The sequence below is a fragment of the Dipodomys merriami genome, unplaced genomic scaffold (genome assembly GCF_024711535.1).
Source record: "Dipodomys merriami isolate MVZ:Mamm:240054 unplaced genomic scaffold, mDipMer1.0.p SCAF_20, whole genome shotgun sequence".
Lineage (NCBI taxonomy): Eukaryota > Metazoa > Chordata > Mammalia > Rodentia > Heteromyidae > Dipodomys > Dipodomys merriami.
The window spans coordinates 22,326,175-22,346,338 of NW_027203382.1; the positions used below are offsets into that span (position 1 = coordinate 22,326,175).

Sequence of the window (20,164 nt, forward strand, 5' to 3'; positions counted from 1 at the left end):
AAGTTGGTTAGTCATGATGCTCTTCAGAATAATACAGGGCAGCATTTTTAGACACTTAGTACTCAGTCAAGGGCCTGGCTTACTCCTCTGCATTTTTGGCAGCATCCTGTTCTACATATCCATTGAGCAGAAGTTCAGTATGCATGTGCCAGTTTGAGCTGAAGAGACTGTGGAGCTTAGTGGATGAGAGCAAGGCAGGCTGATGATGATATACAGAAGGAGCTGAGGCCATTTCTTTCTGTTCTGCTGTTTCAGTTTTCTTCCATTATTCCTACATCTGGCTTTGATAGCCAAGGACAGAAAGGGCAGCCTGAGGCTGGCACCAGTGTCTCCCAGTACTCCCTTCTAGCCCTGTGTCTTAACAAACACAGCATTAACCAATTAAAAGATACATATTTTATTTTATTTATATTTATTGTCATAAAGGTGATGTACAGAGGAGTTACAGTTACATAAGTTTGGTAATGAGTACATTTCTTTGAGGACAATGTACCCCTTCCCTTACTCTTTCTCAGTTTCCCCTCTCACATCCCTACCCATGTTGTACATAGTTCATTTTCAACATAGAGTTGTGAATAACCATTGCTGCATTTGTTCATCCTTTGTCCCTCCATTTCTGGATCACCTTACCCTCCCAAATACCAAAAGAAAACAAAAGCAACTAAGAAAAAAACCCCTCATTTTCCATTGATGCATAAATTTTAAATGATTATCTTCAAATATTTGTATGAGGGGTGTTCCAATTTAATATGTCCATTTATGTGTACAATGTATCTTCAGAAGATATATACTTTTTATAATTCCAATGTGTCATATATGTAAATGCATGCATTCGTGTATAAACATTTACAAGTATTTGCATATATGTATTACATAATCAGACTGACTGCAACTTTTGTTTCAATGTACAGACAGAAAAATTGTCCACTTTCAAGGTCTTTTCTCCTCCCATTTTTCTCCTCATAACAATTATAGGTTTCATACTGCCTTTCAGAAAAAAATAATTTTGCATATTTTTATAAGTTACATTCATTCTGAAGTTCTTACAAAGCTCTTTACTCAATACTTTAATGAAAAAGGGAATAAAGAAGACAATATTTATGACACAAAGTGTAGTCCTCAAAAAAATAAGAAGACGTTACAAATGACTATATTAGTGTTTCTTCTTGTGACAAGAAGAGTGGAGTACAAGGTTCCTGGGTACAGATTTGGCACTTAATGTATTTTTGTAGTTGTTTTTTCTCCTTTATTTATAAAACAATGAAGAAATCAATGATTTTGGATGACAAAATGTGGTTCATACTTATTTTTGTTAAAAAAAAACCCATAAATTTCTGCAAATATCTGTAGGTTTGGGAGTTTAGGCTGCAAGAACTGTTGTACTTTAGTGTAGAGGGTGTGTGTGTGTGTGTGTGTGTGTGTGTGTGTGTGTGTGTGTGTGTGTGTGTGTGTGTGTGTGTGTGTGTGTGTGTGTGTGTGTGTGTGTGTGTGTGTGTGTACTGAGGTGTGAACTCAGGGCCTTGCGCTCACCTTTTTTTTTTCTTTGTTGGTTGTGGGACTTGAACTCAGGGCCTGGGCATTGTCTCTGAGCTTTTTTCATTCAAGGCTATTACTTTGAACCACAGCATTACTTCTGTTTTGTTTTGTTTTTTCTTCTGGTAGCTAATTGGAGCTAAGAGTTCTGAAGGACTTTCCTGCCCAAGGTTGGTTTTGAACCATGATCCTCAGCTCTCAGCCTCTTGAGTAGCTAGGATATAGGCATGAGCCACTGGTGTCCAGCTTGCACTCACTTTTTGTGTGTGTGTGTGTGTGAAAATACCATACAGAGGGGTTACAATTAGCACTCACTTTTTTTATTTTTAATGCTTTATTGTAAATGAAAATTAAGAGACTACAAAAGTATTATGAAGCAGAAGGCACATATTGTAGGTTAAACTGACTCACGCTGTAGGGGGCACAAGGACCACACCCACAAAGGTCATCAGTAGTGAGATTACTGACAACATGTCATCTACCATCTGAAATTTCACTTTAAAAACAAATTTAGAGGGACACTGGCTACTGTTGACCTCTTAGCCAGGGAATATAGAAGAGAAATCATCTACAGGTGCCTCAAGTCTCCACAAACACATAGTTTTACAGAAATAAGCCTAAATTAAGCAAGAATGTCAGGTGATGTTGAAGCTTGCTCTTGAGAGGCAATCTGCATTTTAGGAAGTTTGATCACATTCTTTCTCCTGCTGGATAGTTTCCTTTGAAGGAAGAGTGTTTTTTTTCCTCAGTATTAGTTTTCTTCAGTTTTGATCTGTCAAACTTCTCCACTTCGGACATGTCTGGCTTATCACTCATCCTGACTGGAGGCCTGGTGGCTCCCGCGAGGACGCTGGCAGAGGTAGAACGCTGGCTGGCTCCGAGCCTGTTGGGTAGCACTCACTTTTTAATTAATATTTAGGAAATACTTCTACTAACATAATACCTGCAAGAAATGTCTTCTCTTATAAGTGTGTTCTAGATAAAAAGTTTGGCTAAATAATTTGGTTCCCACTTTTAATACAGTGTACACAAGGCAAATTGTTTTCATTCAAAAAATGGAGACTGCTTCAGTAAAATGACTAAAGAAATAGAAAATGAATTAAATATAGAATGGCACTGAATAAAGAAGACAATACAGCAGAAGTTATGGGAAGGAAATGGAGAGAGAAAGAAAAAGAGAGAAGGACAGAATAAGATATTAGTAAGTTAAAACAATATAATAATTCAGGAGTCCCCAAGAAAAATATCTTTAATAATAAAGTGATAGTAACAAATAGTATAATTTAGAATCTGGAAAACCTCAGAGAAGGTAAAGGCCTGTAATTTTTCTTTCAGCAATGAAAAGGGAAGTTAAATTAAAAATTCTTGGAAAGCCAAATGTTATACAAATACAAAGAGAGTTAGTCCAAGCATGAAACAAACTGAAACAGAGCATGAATTTGGACAACAGATGAAATGTAACAGAAGAGAATCCATTTGACCTTGATGCTGAGAACATTCTCCTACAAGTGGCTCAAGTTGTGTAAAATAGAATTATTTCTCTGTTTCCATGGTTCCAGAAACACCACTTTGTTCTGCAGTGAATGTTTAGAAAATATAACATTGATGGTTTTATGAGAGGCACCAAGAGGCACTGGTAACAAATATCAAAACGAGGCACAAGATAGACACTACACCGAAGTTTCAAAATACATGGCCAAGAACTCACTCTCCTGACAGTGCACTGGAAGATCTAGTTCAAAGCACGGTGGGTCAGAATGGTGAGGGAAGAGGGTGCTGTCACACTGGAATCAGACTATACTCCCAGAGTTGGCATAACGGAGTGATATTTTGACTCAAAAGAGAACCAGTTTGAGCATAGTTAAAAGCTGTCCCAAAGGGATCATAAGGAAGGACAGTAGGGCCCCCCAAATAAGGTATATCTGGAAAAGTCAGAGTCTCAGGAGGAAGTGGCAGTCTGGGAAAAATACCCATGGCACAAAAAGAGAGCAATGTTCCCCAGGAAGCCCCTCAATAACAAAAGTTCTCAGGCTCTGAGACTGCAGTCTCTATTAGAGTGCCAGTCAAGCAATGGGAAGGGATATTTGAAAGCATAGAAAGAAACAACGTATAATTCTTGCCTTCCCTGGCTTCCTGCCTGTTCAAGCCTTCTGCCAGACCAAGCCTTTTGCCAGACCAAAAATGTTTTAAGTTTGAAATATGTTCTGGGTTTTATTTTATTTATTTATTATTTTGTCAGTCTTGGGGCCTGAACTCTGGGCCTGGGCACTGTTCCTCAGCTCTTCCGCTCAAGGCTAGCGCTCTACCACTTGAGCCATAGCACCACTTTCAGCTTTTTCTGCTTATGTGGTGCTGAGGAATGGAACCCAGGGCCTCGTGCATGCAAGGCAAGCACTCTACCATGGAGCCACCTTTCCAGCCCTGGGTTTTGATTTTATATCCAACTGAATATTCTTTCTTTCTTTCTGTCCTTCTGCTGGGGATTGACCCCAGGGCGTTGTATACTCTGGACAGGCACTCTATCTATCTGTGAGCTACACTTTTAATTACAACCTTGAGACAGTGTTATATAATGATAGTGCTCAGAAATGTCTTGAGGGCAACTCAATATTTTCAAACAGGGACAAAGAAAGGCATTTACCCACTGAGAAGGTTTAAAGGAATAGAGGGACACAAAGATCATTGTGAGTTCTGATTCTGTTTCATGTGTTTAGCATGTCAATTAAAATATTATAAATGTTTTTACCTGGTTTTAAATTTTTAGATTCAGCATACAACTAAACCAAGCTTGGAAGATTTGATTATAATTACAGAAAGGAATATAGAAGCTAGAAGCCTTAGTGATATGAAAGTAATAGTACGATTTAAAGATGCTAAGAAGTAGAGAGAGAAGCTTAGAAGAAGCAATTCATCTGTGTGTGTGTGTGTGTGTGTGTGTGTGTGTGTGTGTGTGTGTGTTGGTATTGGAGCTAGAACTCAGCCTTGTGCTCTTGCTTTGCTTTATTGCTCAAAGATGACCCTCTGCCATTTGATCCTCCATTCCTGAACTCTTACATGTTAATAGGCGATATTTAAAGTCTGTCAGATTTGTCTGCCTAGGATGGCTTCAACCAGAATCTACATATCTCAGCCTCCTAGGTAGCTCAGATTATAGACATGAGCCCCTGGAGCCCAGTTCTTATTTTATGAAGAATGGAGTCAAAAGATTTTGCTTTATATTGATGAGTAAAGAAGTACGTAGTTGCTGTGGCTCATACCTGTAATTCTAGCTACTAGGGAAGAAGAGATTGGGAGCATTGTAGTTTGAGGCCAGTTTGAGAAAAAAATGGTAAGAGATGTTCCTTCCTCCATCTCAACCAATAAAAATCTGGATGTAATTGTGAGTGATTGACATTTCAGCTCTTCAGGAAGCATAAATAGAAGGGTTCTGGTCCAGCATAGATATAATATTCAAGATTCTATTTGAAAAACAATGAAAGGAAAATGGCTGAGGGTCTGGTTCAAGGGATAAAGCATCTGCTTGGCAAGCACAAGGCCCTGAGTTCACACTCCAGCATTGCAAGAAAGAGACAAAGGAAGTGGAGGAAGGAAGAGGCAGAAGAACAGAAGAAGGTGGAGGAGGGAAGAGGAAGGAAAAAGGAGGAGGAAGGAAGAAGATGATAGAAGGTAGTAATTACATAGTAGGGTCCCTTAGGAAACAATGACACTTCTGGGAATGGAGCTAATGTCAGAAAGAACAGTTTTTGCTTTACATTTTACATTTATTGTGTGTGTGTGTGTGTGTGTGTGTGTGTGTGTGTGTGTGTGTGTGTGTGTGTGTGTGTGTGTGTGTGTGTGTGTGTGTGTGTTTGCATGTCAGTTGCGCTTTTTGCTCAAGGCTACCATTCTTGAGCCACAGCTCTATTTCCATTTTATATTTTATACATTTACATTTTGTACATCCTACAGTTTGATTTTTCATTATTATGTGCATGGATGGTGTTCAAAACAGCAAAGAAAACAAGATTTAAAGAAAAACAATATGAATGCTAATCTTGTTCTAATCCAGGGTTTGGTGTGCATGTCCAAACTGTTTCCCCAGCTGCTATGTTTTTCTGAAGCTGCTGGCAAAAACCATATTCTGGGGCCAGTTCCTCTGCAATTGCTCTGATGTGGTAGAGCTCAAATCCACAGTGCCTGCCAATGTACCTGACCCCCAGCTTGTAGACCTCTAGGGCATATTATTGAATATCCAATCAGGTGTCAACTCTGGGCTCTAGTGCTGTAATGTAACAGCCTGTTACAGTCACCATCGCCCCCTGCTTCTTTTCCTCCTTTTCTTTTTAAGACTGGGTCTCATTATGTAGCCTTGAACTCTGCCTCAATCCTTTCAAGTACTGAGATTACATTTTCAAATGATAGATGCTCATATGGACATTTTTTTCTAATTAAAAAAACTTTAAGCTTTAAATTTGCATTATTCAGAAAACTTAGTGGGTTAATACCAAATGTTTTTATTCTGTGCATTCTCATAGTATAAGATTGCATGAATTTTGTAGTCGGACCTTTGGCATAATGGGAAATACAGAGACCTCTATGTATGCCTGAGATTACCAAAGGGATACTCTGGGATCCAAAAATCCTCCTTTGCCACAGTCAGGTGTATGAGAAAGCCCAGGGCCTACACCATGAGGTGAGCTTGTAGCCCAGAGACCCTGCTTCATGAGCTTCATTGTCTGCAAACTGTCCAGTGGCCCAAATCAGCAGTTGACACCAACAATGCTAGCCCCTGTTCAGAGAAATAAAGATGTTTTATATTCATTTATCCATTTGTTTATTTACTTATTTTCAGACTAAATTCAGGGCCTTGAGTTTGCCAGGCGGGCACTCTATCACTTGAACTAAGCCCCCAAACCATTTTTATGGTGATTTTTTTTGATGTAGCATTTCCCTTTGTGCCAGGGCAGACTGAATTGTGATCCTCCTACTTGTGCTTCCAGGATTCAGTGGGAATGACAAGTATGCACCACTGTTCCCAGTGTTTCTTCTGTGCATAACAGCCATGTACCTGTGCTTGGCCATTGCATGAAATGGGGTTTTACCAACTCTTATATCTGTGCTAGTCTCAAACTATGATTTCTTGATCTCTGCTCCCAACTAGCCAGGATTATAGGTTTGAACCCTTATTCTGGACTTACTCTTTTTTGTTTGTTTGTTTGATCATTTTGTTTTATTAGTAAGTAGAAGCTACATTAGAAATGAGCAATCCCAAGATTTACATATAAACAGATTCCAATTAATTCTTTTCTTTCCTTTTTTATTCATATTTCTTTCATAACGTTAAGCAAACTTTGCAAAATTTCTTTTTCTCCAAATATTTCTTTATTGAGATTAAGTGATTACATAAATTTCATACTACTGTGGCATTGTTATACTTAGCTAAAATCATAAATACCTTTTAGCCTTCACAATGATAATCATCATTATCTTAATCTACAAAACTTACAAACTCTACAAACTTTAAGAATACAACTATTTCTACTAAATCAGATGACATGTACATTTATTTCCTTTTGCTTAGTGTCAGCTGTTACCTCTTTCTCATTCCCTCCCTCCTGTCACCACCTTTGAGTTGCTTAGTTCACTTTCATCAATGTCCAGTGCAGCTGGTGTGTCCCTCTGCTGTATGTTTTCACCCATTTCCTGAATCTGTGCCTTCCTCCTATCTTCCCTCAGATGTGCACGTGTATACCCATATATGAGATAAAGAGTATAGAGTCATCTAAAAACAATACAATAAATTAAGAAGTTCTTTGTTTCCTTGTCTTTGGGGTTCTTTTCAGTCTGTATTAGTTTATGCTCATAAGAAGAGGTGCTTGGGTATTACAATTTGATGTTATTCTTCTGAGACTGGTCTCTTTTGGTTTCACTGTGTATGACTATCTTGAGTTCTGTTTACTTTGCCCATCTTGTTGTGTTTGAATCTGACATCCCCATATCATGGCGACCATGTGCTGTTTGTCTCTCTGATCTTGGCTTATCTGGCTCAAAATGATTTGTTCTAGTTCTATCCATTTCCCTGTGAATGCCATTATTTTATCCTTTCTAATACGTTGTTAAATTTTTGAAGCCATATTACTTGCTTCCACCAGCTTCACAGTGCATTCTCCTGGTGTCAAGTCATGCATGTCCCCTTCCAGGCCTATGTACATGGTCACTGCCCCAGGCTTCCCTGCTTCCTTTAAGACTTCCATGGCCCACACAGCTTCTTCCATTAAGGGAAATGTCACTTTTTTCTATTGCTTCTAATTTAAAGTACTATTTTGGATGGTAGAACACAAACGTTGCAAGAGTTATAAAAATTATCAAGTATATAGTATGTGATAATACTAAGTAATGTGTTCCCAAACCAGTGGACTAAACAATAGCTTTCTGAGTAAATATTTTAATTCCTTCAACTATAACATACAGATTTTCATTCAAGGGTTATTGTCTAGTGAAATGACTTTGTAAAACAAAAACCATGCTCACCCAGTTCCTTTTTTAATGATGGCATCTTTTTTGGGGGGCGGGGGGAGATCTGGTTGTGGTGCCTGAACTCTGGGCTTGGGCGCTATCCCTCAGCTCTTCAGTTCAAGGCTCGCTCTCTACCACTTGAGCCACAGCACCACTTCTGGCTTTTTTCTTTTTGCTTATGTGGTGCTGAGGAATCAAACCCAGGGCCTCATGCATGTAAGGCAAGCGCTCTACCACTGAGCTACCTTTCCAGCCCATAATGGCATCTTTGAAATTGTAGTTTCAAAGGATTGAACTTTTTACTTATATAAACTTTATGGAACTTGAAAATCTCCAAAAAATAATTTATCATGCATTATATTTCAGAGTACTCTTATGTCTCTTCTAGTTGGATATTCATAAGTGTTCCATAAAGAAGTAGGGAGAGTGAATTTCCCAGACAAAAAGATTGAGCCACGGCATAGGACACACCCACTTGGTGTCCTTGTCAACTGTGGACAGGACATCTTCTCTTGCGAATCCATATCAGTTTCAGAGGTGCCTCCCAAAACCTGCTTCAATGCCATAATGGAAAAGCTGACCTTAAGGTAAGTGGAGAAAAGTCAGCAGAAATTTTCCTGTTTCCTCTCTCTCATTCTTTCTTTCACTTTTTTTTTTTTGTACTAGGGATTGAACTGAAGCCCATGTTCTTGCTATCCAAGTACTCTCAAATGGTTGAGAGCTTTTTAGTTAATTTTTCAGATAGGATCTCACACATTTGTCCCAGCTGGTCTCAAATGAGATCCTCCTCCCCATCAAAAGCAAGTAGGTGGAATTACATGCACAGCTGATTCTCTCTTCAGTCTTAGGAATTTGCAAAAGCCAAGTGCACACGTGTAAGGAATGATGAAGGGAATCAAAAGAGACATTCCCAAATCATCTAAGCTGTGTGGTTCACCCATCTGGGGAACAGCTGCAGTGATACATGATGTCTCTGCAGATGACTCTTCCAGGGGTTCGGTGAGGCAAGGGCAATGCTGGGCCTTGGGACAGTTGCTGAGGCAAGATTTGCATTACAGTGAGAGGAATCATTGAGGGAAATAGCAGTTGGGTCACTGTTTTCCTGTTCAAACACTTGAGTTGAGGGCGTGGCCCTATAAACAATAACAATGGTGTTGATAAACAGGAAATGAGGTGCTGTGAGTTTTCTTTTTGAAGGCAGTGGGAAGAGAATATTATGGTTATTTGTGTGCAATTAGGGACCCATTGTAATGAATTGGATATGAAGTTTTCCCCAGAAGGCTCAGGTGTTGAAAGCCTAGTCACTAGCTTGTGGGTCTAACCATGGGGAAGTTACAGTTTATAATAGCTGTATTCCATCTATGGATCAATCTGTTGATGGTTTCCCAATCGGATGATATCATTGAGAGGTGCAGGGAAGTGGCCTTGTTAGCGGAGATCGCTCATGGGGACAACCCTCTGAAGGATATACTGTCCATGGCTCCTTCCCTTTTCTCTTTCTGCTTTCTGACTGCCATGAACCAAGTCACCTTGAGCTAAAGAGCTGAGGGACAGTGCCCAGGCCCAGAGTTCAGGCTCCACGACTGACCAAAAAAAAAAAAAATCCTGGGCCCAAATCAATCCTTCTTCACTTAAGTTGATTTTTCTCAGCAGATTGCTACAATGATGAGAAGTTCTGACTGATTGTTTAAAGTGTTCCTTGTGTGTGTTATAGGTTGAGGGAAAGCAGAAAAATGGAGTGATCAAGACCTGCATGCTGAAGGAGAGGGCAACTACTTAGTACTGAGGATTGTTGGGGGCCTGGATGAGCCTGAGCAGCAGCTACTTCCTAGGCTTCGATACTTCACTATCTTCAGCCCACCCATAGCACCTTCCAGCCTCTCCCTTGCAGAGCATGCTTCCAGAGCCACTGCTCCCTTCCTCTCATCCCATACAGCAGGATGAATCAGGCTCTACAACTATCCAGACCTGAGAAAGCCAAAAGTGGGGCTCAGACCTCACTTGGCTCTGCCCTTTGGCCTTAGAGAAATTGTACAAACAAGTAATGTTGGTCTGGACTGTGGTGCACTCAAACAAACCTTTGCCCATCCACATGGTGGAAACAAAGATACCCTGCAGTCCAATACCCTAGTGAAAGTTGAAACTATGAAACTTCCCTTGTGAAAATAGCCTTAATCTTATTCCCTGAATACCAGGTTTACCTCTGCAATCAAGAAGTCCACGTTTTCCCTGGCAAAAACTCCTGGTTGTACTCAGAATTATTTTTTTAAGTTCTAGTTTCATCCTTATGGTATTTGTACATGGACATCTGGCAGAATCCTCCTGCCACCAAAGCATCACCTTCACCAGCCACTTCCTTGGCAAGGTCATAGGCAGTGGCATTTATGTCTTCCCACTGAAATGAGAGAACAAGAGTTCAGCCTAGAGCCTGTCATTTAGATGTGGAATACAACAGATAACAGGGATCCGTGAGAATTAAGTCATACAAGTTACTCCTTTATGAGGAAAGCAGCAGAGCTGGGCACAATCTTTTCTGAGAAGGGTGACTTTAGATTCTCATTATTGTTCTTGCTACAGGATTTTGTGGTTGCTAGGCCAATGCTCTACCACTTGAGCCATACCTCAAGCCCTGCTTTTTGCTGCTTAACCAGAGATGGAGTCTCTTGAACTTTTTTTTGAACTGCAGTCCTCCAGATCTTCACCTCCTAGTAGCTAGGGCTATAGGCATAAGCCACAGGCACCTGGTTAGGTTAATAACTCTTTATTGGTTTGCCTCCCATATTTAACCATGAGCTTCTTTAAAATAATGTCTATGCCTGTGTATGATCTTTCTATCTATCCTAGATATGGCCCATTGGCTGTAACAAAGCACATTGACTCTAACTCAGAAATATATAACATTTATTGGCACCCATCAAATGTTGGTTTGTTAAATGAACAAATGTGTATTAACATTTACAACTATTAGCACCTTAAAATATTTTACAGTATTTCCACATTCCCCATCTCATCTACTCTGCCCAATAGGTCTATCAACATAACCACTATTATTTTCTCCATTTGTAGAGAAAAAGCCAATGCTTAATAAGAGTCTTTCATAAAGTTATGCTGCCAATAGGTGGCAAATTTGGAAATTACACCTAATTTCACTTCTGGACTAGTACTGCCTTCCTTGACAGACAAAACAGAAAAGGCACAATATCCTTTGTATAACTAATTTAAAGATTTTTTTTTTTAAAAAAGCACAATGTGAAATGAGAAGGTGAAAGTAATGTCTGCCAAGAGTTTTTTTCTTTAAAAAAAAATACATTGGAAGGAAAGTCCTGCCTTCCCAGTGCCCTGTTCTGGTCTGGTCCTATTCTCTCCTCTATCTAAAAGGGCCTGAAAACCTTCTTTATTTAGGTTATTTTTGTTTGTTTGTTTTTGTGCTGGTCTTGGGGCTTGAACTCGGGGCCTGGATACTGTTGCTGAGCTGCTCTTGCTCAAGTCTAGCACTTTACCACTTGAGCCATAGCTTCACTTCAGGATTTTTAGGTAATTTAGTGGAAATAAGAATCTCACAGACTTTCCTGCCCTGGCTGATTTTAAACTGTGATCCACAATTCTCAGCCTTCTGAGTAGCTAGGATTACAGGCATGAGCTACTGGTGAATTCATCAGCATTGTTTGTAGATTTTGTCATGAAATGTCTAAAACATCAGGTCAATCTTTTAGCTTCTTGAGAAGAGAATTTATTTGTGGTAGATGGACATATACTCTCTCCCATCCTGTCTCATTGGTTTACCTTGTTTTCTACATTGTCCTCCCTGGCAGAAAAGGTGAATGTCTGCATGACATTTGATCCTGTTCTCAAGAATTCCACGTGAAGCTGATGAACTGCAAAGGATCAGGGTGTTTTGTGTGTGTTTTTTTTGTTGTTGTTGTTTTTTGTTAGTCGTGAGACTTGAACTCTGGGCCTGGGTGCTGTCCCTCAGCTCTTCAGCTCAAAGCGAGCACTCTAACACTTGAGCCACAGTGCCACTTCCAGTTTTCTGATGGCTTATTGGAGATAAGAGCCTCACAGACTTTCCTGCCCAATCTGGCTTTGAACCAGATCCTCGGATCTCAGCTTCCTGAGTAGCTAGGATTACAGGAGTGAGCTGGTGCCAGCTAGGGTGTTTTCTAATTAAAATTTGAAACTAAAGATCACAGAGGTGCCTCTCTCTCTCTCTCTCTCTCTCTCTCTCTCTCTCTCTCTCTCTCTCTCTCTCTCTCTCTCTCTCTCTCTCTCTCTCTCACTCTCTCTCTCTCTCTCTCTCACTCCCTCTGACTCCCTCTCTCCCTCGCCCCCCCCCCCAGCAGCCCAGCAGCTAATTCACTCCTATCTCTTTCAATCAATCCAGTTTTCAACCCAATACTGATGGAAAGTCATACATTTTATCAGGAGAATTCAGGATAGAATGGATGGCTCAGAGCAGCCTCAAGGCCTGATGGGTTACATGCAGAGATGATGGCCTGGTTTGGTTGGTCCACTGGTCTCTTGGGCTATAGCAGTTTGTTTATGTACCAGAAGCATTGGCACCTCACAGAAAAGAAAAGATGTGTCTCCCACAGCAGGCTAGGTCAACAACAAGCATGAGGGAAACCAAGAAATAACCCGAATGATGTCCTAGACTTCTCTGAGAGTCATCCCTGTTTCTCTCCCTGCCCACCATCCCCCCATCATGTTCATTTTTTACGCCATATCTTTATCCTTGCTCCTTTAGCACTTCTGGGTTAGCAAAAAGAACTTCCAAAATTAAGAACTTCCAAAATTAAGTATAAGATAGCACCAGAAAGATCCTTTGTGTCTGCCACAGAACTCTGAGTATCTGGTGGGGCAGTGGTAATGGCTGTGGGGTACTAATGCCACTCACATGGGTTAGGTTATCAGTCCTTACAACTGGTTACATCCTGCCCCATGTGACAGATGAAAGAAGGAGCCACAAAGACACCAAAGGACTTGTTTAAGATCATATAACTGGTCTGTAGAGACCAGGACAGGCCCCCATGTTTGTCTGATATGTGATGCTCATATGAATAAAATCAGAGGGACTCAAAATTACATTCCCAGCTCATCTCATTCTTTGGCTTTATTTTTCTACTTTAATTTAGGAATGCAGAGCAAAGAATAGACTTAAAGTTCCAATTTGATCTTACCAACCCATCCATGCCAGTTCCTTCATTTCTTTTTATTTTCCAGCCAGGAGGATGATGCAAAACTGTTCATTTCTTTGAATCTCATCCCTAGAACATGCCATCTGTGCTTTTAGGTTGGTGACAGTCATTAATCACTGTAGTAAGTTACCTTACCACTGTTACAGAATGTGCTCCAGTAGGCAGGATAAAATGAAAGCAGTAACAAGTTTTGCTATTTTAAGGAAACACTTGAATATCAACAAGGTAAGTATTCATGGAATAAAGTCTAAATGTATTATTTTAACAATACTTATACAAAAAGATACACGTGTGTGTGAGTGAGCAAGAGAAAGAGGGCAAAAGGGAGAGAGAGGGGAGAGAAAGAGGGGAGATAGAGAAAGAAGAAAAGAGAATAGGGAAAAGGCAGAGAAAAGGCAGAGAGAGGGAGGGAGAGAGAGAAATATATATATAGAGAGAGAGAGAGAAAGAGAAAGTCCTTTTTTTTCAACATATACTCTCCATATCTTGACAACTTTTCTAGTAGCACAGTCCTATTTTTTCTAGTCTCTGAGCTCATTTGCTAAAGCACTCTATCTACTATTTTGAGCTGCAACTCCACTTCCAGTTTTCTGGCTAATTGGGAAATAAGAGTCTCATAGGTTTTGCTTCCTCAGGCTGGCTTCAAATTTCCATCCTCAGATCTCAGCCTCCCGAGTAGCTAGGATTACAGGCTTAAGCCACCAGCTTCCTGCTTTAATTCCTTGTTTAAGCAAAATGTCACTTAAACACACATTGAGTCTTGGGTGATTTGGGCACCAGCCTGCATTTGGATCCTCCACCACAGCTTTTGGAGTCCAGACCCCACCTTCACATAAGTGCTCTTCTCTAGAGTGAATAGAAAGCTGCCATCTCCAACCACAGCCTCCCCATTGTCCAGATGCTCCAAAATACCCTGGAGAAGATAAAGGAAAATCATCTAAGCTCTCCTCACGCCATCCCACCTGTTTTTAATGATTCTTTAAAAGCAATTTCTAATTTTAGGAAAGTGGTGTTATACTTTTAGAGCTCTGATCTCATTATAGTTGTGTCTAATTGTGTTTGAAAGATTGAGCATGCTATCTTTCCTGGCTAAGCCAAGTACCTATTTTGTGTAGTCAAAAGAGCTGAGGCTATTTCTTCTTAATTAACATGCTCTCTGGGCCAAATTATAGTTGAAGAGCTGATTCCCTGATCTTTATTTGTTCTGTCAATTTGTTTGTGATGACCTGGTTTGGTGGTCCCACTAATACACATTCTCATTTCTTTGCTGATGTGTTTTGTTGGGGGAGACAATGTCTTCAACTTAAAAAACGAAAACAACTCCCACGCTCCCTTGCAGCTGAGCCTGGCCATGTATTACAGCTTTGGCTAATGAGACATTGGTGAAAACAGGCTGAGGATTTTGGGAAAAGTTTTGTTTTCCTGATACAGATGCCTACTCCCTTTCTTCTTGTCCCTTTTATCCTTCCTGACCAAACATCAATATAATGCCTGGTGGTACAGCAACCATCTTTCTGTCATGCCACTAAAAGCTACATGCTAGAAATCAATTGGTTAAAGAGCCTCATTCCTCTCCTCTCCTTTTCTTTCTTTTCTGTCTTCTTTTTGTCAATATTGGGAATTGAACTCATAGTCTTACACTTTCTCAGCTTCCTTGTTCATGGCTTTTGCTCAATCACTTGAGCCATGCTTCTAGGCTAGCTTATTTATTTCAGAGATGGAGTATCATGGATTTTTCTACTCAGGCTGACTTTGAACTGTGATCCGCTAGACCTCAGCCTCCTGAGATGCTAGGATTACAGTTGTAAGCCACACAAGAGCTTGATTTCTTATGGATATCCCGTAGTGATCTCAACACCCATGATGGCCCACTTCTAGACCTCTTGTTAAGAAAAGCAAACCTTATATTGTTTCAACTAAGAATCAGAGTTGCACATGGGATAATTCTAGAGAGAAAAGCATTGCTATAGTGTCCAGTTCTCAGGGTTACATGAGGTGTATCAATTAAACATTTTTCATGGCCATTGGGTTACTAAAATGGTCAAAAGTCTACTGAGTTCTGCCCTGAATGATCTCCCAAAGCAGCCAGAGCCAACCTTGCCTGACCGTCTCTGTTTGGGATCAAAGCTCCTTTGCACCTTGCTTGACTTTGGTATCTTCATCCCTGAATCTACTTGTGCCACAGTATCTGGTTAAGTACCTGGCTCTTCATTTGATTGTCATATTTGTTTCTATCCCTACCACCTCTTCTAGCATCTGACCAAAGGCAGATAACTAAACTATGTCAGTAGTTTAGCAGAGAGACAGGACTGTTTGAAAATATCATGTGTGTCCCATATGCTAGAATTTTCATCCTGAGGAAGAAAAAGAGAAGGAAGGTAAAAAAAAAAACACAAAAAAACCAAAAACCACTGCATATTTCCACAGAAAATTAGCCAGAGATTTAAGAATATCCTTCATGATATCAAGCAAAAGTTGAGACATTTTTATTTCTTATCTGGAAGTTTTCCAACATTTTAAAGTCATCATTTTGTTTCACAGCAAAAATATCTCATTTACAAAGATTTGAATTTGGAGCAGCCTTTACCCCTCCCTTCCTGTTACATTCCCACTTAGTGGATTACTGCATTGGGTGTGCTAATGACAGCTTCAGAACATGTATAATAGAGTGCTGTGGTTTAACTTGTAGTATGTTGCTTTTTCTTTTTTTGCAGTTTCGTTCTTAAAAAATTAAGTAGTTGTACAAAGGAGTTTCAACCAGACAGATTATTAGTACAATGCATCTCGAACAATGTCACCTCTTCCATCATTCTTCATCTTTTCCAATCCCATCTATACTTTCAAGTTATATGGTTCCATTTTCATATGTGTACATTGAATATAATAACTGCATTTGCCAACCTTCCTCTCTTTGATCTGCCCCCATTCCCTTGCTTTTCCCTGCCTGACAAAAGCATATTTTAGCTTCCAGGTACTTTGTGAAACTGTTTGGTAGTTGCTCAGAGGACTTACACCATTGGAATCCTCCCCTAATAGGACTATGTTTTAGTCAATTTGTGTGTATATAACTCAGTATGTGTTTTCATACATATTTATATTTAGATCTAACTTCCAAATATGAGAGAAAATATGCATCATTTGTCTCTCTACATCTCACTTAACAGAATTTTTTAGGTTCATCCATTTCCCTGCGAAGACATAATATTCTTTCTGATAGATAAGTAAAATTCTATTATATCAAAATTTCATTATGTAAAATTCCACCTATCAACTACATTTTCTTGATCCATTTATCTATTATAGGGCATCTGGGCAGTTTCCGTAGCTTGACTATTGTGAATACTGCAACAATGAACATGGATCTGCGGGTGGCTTTATTATATCCTGACTTGTAATATTCTGGGTAGATGCCCAAGAGTAGTATTGCTGGATTATAGGGAAGTTCTATGTTTAACTTTTTTTGGTGGTGGTGTTGGGGCGGGGGGTAATCTCCAAACCACCTTCCAGAGTGCTTGTATTAATTAGTACTATTTTCATTCCACCCTTCTCCTGTTCAGCAGTGAACCTGCTTTATCTGACCATGAGCTCTGGGGTTCATTTACATCTGTTTGAAGATTTCAACACCTAGGATAAAGATGTCCATTTTCAGAGCAAGTGTGCACCTGCTCAGAGAATAGCTTCAGCCTGTGATAGGAGGAGGCTGTGTCTGCCCAAACTAGCCCCCATGTGCTCATGGAGGTGTTGTCTAAGGCAACTACATGGATTCCTAAAATGTACCTGATAGCTGGGAAGAGAGGTGAGATTAGTTCCTTCCCAGTACCCTCTAAATCAGTAGGTACACATTAAAATGGACCAGCATGTGACAATCTTTCTGTTGAAAGAGCGGAATCCTCAAAAGAACTGAACAGGGACAGAGCAATTTTCAAACCTTTAAGGAAAAATGGACTATTAAAAAGAAGTGTAAAAAAACACCCATAGGATTAGAAAGATTTAGTAAAAGAAGTCAGCACTGTCTCTTATCTTCTTAGTAACCTTATTTTATGCGAATTCCACATTGTTACTTATAATCAAGAGAACATATCTGAAGACTTAAAAAAACACCTATAGTTTGCATCTCATATAACTGTTATCTTTATTGTGTCTCTCAGGGTTTTGTATAGCTTGGGTCAGTGACAGACACATTTCATCTTTGCTAACATTGCCAGAATGCCTCACCTGCTCTCAGTTGTCTTCATGGCTACCTACTAATTGATGGAAATTTATTTTATTTAAAGTTCTTTATTACTTGCACCTTGACTATTTCTCTTTGTGGTGTTACTAAGCCAGTGGTTCATGTCTCTATGCCTATATCTCACCACTCCTCCGTTCTGGATTATGAGGCTCAGGTGGATTGCTTTGAGAGGTGCTGGGATGTTCTTGCTCCAGGTTCATAGCCTTTCTAATTTTGCTTAGTTATCCACAATCCCCTCCCCCACAGTCCCAACACAGGGGACCAGGAGTTGAGAACTGACAGCTTGGTGATGAAGACAGAGAGACCCAGCACCCACCACTCCTGAGACTTGGGAGAAGGGGTGTTCTTGGTGATTACAGACCAGCCAGGGACTCCCAGAGCCTGGCTGCCACTTTTGTCAAAAACAAAGAGAAACTTGGGACCAGCAGGGGTGCTAGGTGGAGAACCATGGGGGTTGCACGGGGGTTCCAGCGTGAGCTGGGAAGTTCTTCCACCAGATCAGTGACCCTGCGCCAGTCGCCTGACTGTGTTTCTATTTCCTAACCCGAAAAGTACCCTGTGCAGTGCTTGGCTCTGAGTAAGGGCTCCATGCACGTTAACCTCCTCTTGACTGGATAAACCGAGGCTCCGAGCCCGCTCTTACCCCCCCCCCCCCGCCCCCTTGCTAAGGACTCAGGGTTTGGCCAGGTGGATCTGAACTTGAGCGGCTCAGAGAGCAGCGATCAGAGATTCGCAAAGGAAACAAGGAAGGAAACTCACCTTGGTGCGGGGCCTCCGGCTGCTGTCACGGTGCCGTGGTTCTGAGGGCGCAGATCCCCGGGCACTCTGGTGTCCAGGGTCCCGCCCCTTGCTGGGGGTGGGGAGAGGGTCTGACCGCGGAGGCGCGGGGTCAGTGCCGCAGGCTTCCCGGGGCGTCGCAGCAGGTGCCCGCGCGGATGAGGTGCCTTCAGCCTGGCCTCCGGCTCGCCATGCTCCGCAGGGGCGTGCAGCGGCTGCGGGGGCTCCCGCTGCCCAGCTGCCCCGGGCGCCTGCGCTCGGTGGGCAGCCCAGAAGGGTGAGTAGGGCGCCCGGCCAGCGGCCGGCCGTGGGGCTGGGAGCTGGTGGTGGGTCAGCCTTCAGAGTTAGGAGCGATTCAGTCTCCGCGAAACAGGCTTGAAATTGCCCCAGTGAATGATCAGCTAATTACAAAGGGAAACCGCATGGAAAGAAAGGCTCCTGTGTGCCGACCCTCCAGCCCCCTGCCCTCCCCAGGCCACAGCGAGTGCGGGCTTCTATCCATGAGACCTGGTGTGGGAAGGAAGCGCAGGCTCAAGTCAGCTTCTCTGATTGACTTTCACTTTATCTTTTGAGTTCTCCCTTGTCTTGGAGATTGTTTCATATCACCCTATGTTGATTGCTCTTTAAAAAAATCAGCTGCTGCATAGTTTTTCATCCTGTCAATATTCACACCATAATTAAACAGTCCATTTATTAACATTTAGACCGTTTCTAGTTGCTTGCTTGCTTCTTGCTTCTCTCTCTCTTTCTCTCTTGTCCTTCCTTCCTTCCTTCCTTTCCTTCCTTCCTTTTTTTTTTTTTTTTTTGGGTCCGGTCGTGGGGCCTGAACTCTGGGCTTGGGCACTGTCCCTCAGCTCTTCAGCTCAAGGCTAGCACTCTACCACTTGAGCCACAGCGACACTTCCGGCTTTTTTCTTTTTGCTTAGGTGATGCTGAGGAATTGAACCCAGGGCCTCATGCATGCAAGGCAAGCGCTCTACCACTGAGCCACCTTCCCAGTCCCTCTTTCTTTCTTTCTTTCTTTCTTTCTTTCTTTCTTTCTTTCTTTCTTTCTTTCTTTCTTTCTTTCTTTCCTTTCTCTCTCTCTTTCTCTCTCTCTTCCTCTTTCTCTCTCCCTCTCTCTTTCTCTTTCTTTCTCTCTCTCCCTCTCTCTTTCTCTTTCTCTTTCTCTCTCTCCCTCTCTCTTTCTCTCCCTCTCTCTTTCTTTTTCTCTCCCTCTTTTTCTCTCCCTCTTTCTCTCTTTCTTTCTCTCCTTCCTTCCTTCCTCTTTCTTCCTTTCTTTCTTTCTTTCTCTTTCTTTCTTTCTTTCTTTCTTTCTTTCTTTCTTTCTTTCTTTCTTTCTTTCTTTCTTTCTCTCTTTCTCTCTTTCTCTCTTTCTCTTTCTTTCTGCTAGACCCAGGGCTTGAACTCAGGGCCTGGGCACTCTCCTTGAGCCTCTTTGTGCTCAAAGCTAGTGTTCTACCACTTGAACTACAGAGCCACTTTGTTCTGACTTTTTCTTGATAGTTCGTTGGAGATAAGAGTCTCAGGGGCTTTCTTGCCCAGGCTGGCTTGGAACTTCAATAGTCAGATCTCAGCCTTCTGAGTAGCTAGGATTACAGGTATGAGCCACTGGTGTCCAGCTTCCAGTTGTTTCTTACTGCAAAAATGTGCACAAGAAAAATTGTAAGCATATATTGTTGGTCACACTTGAGATTCTACAGTCAGTGTTTAAGAAAGAAACTATTACTAGGTAAAGGATCATATGCATTTGAAAGATCGAAAAATATGAACAAACTTCCAAAAGATGGCAAGTCAGTATATTCTTGCTACAAGTGTAGCTCTTCCTGCATCTTTATGGCTTGTAGGCTTTGCACATTTTGGTGTGTGTCTTTAAGTCTGACAGGTGAAAGTGGCTATTCCTATTTTAATGGTTCTATATTTAAACAGAGCA

At 41.1% G+C, this 20,164-nt stretch overlaps 1 protein-coding gene and 2 pseudogenes across 1 annotated transcript in view; 1 reads left to right on the top strand and 2 right to left on the bottom strand.

Moving 5' to 3' along the window:
* Positions 1-251: 251 nt before the first annotated feature.
* On the bottom strand, positions 252-15,385 carry LOC138832802 (S-methylmethionine--homocysteine S-methyltransferase BHMT2-like; annotated as a pseudogene).
* Positions 1,450-18,284, bottom strand: LOC138832937 (thymosin beta-15A pseudogene; annotated as a pseudogene).
* The window catches only part of Dmgdh (dimethylglycine dehydrogenase), a 63,490-nt gene continuing 61,512 nt past the window's right edge, over positions 18,187-20,164 (top strand). The window contains exon 1 of the mRNA XM_070031208.1: positions 18,187-18,508. Coding sequence (XP_069887309.1) covers positions 18,390-18,508 — 119 coding nt within the window. The 5' untranslated portion in view covers positions 18,187-18,389. The remainder of the gene's footprint in view (positions 18,509-20,164) is intronic.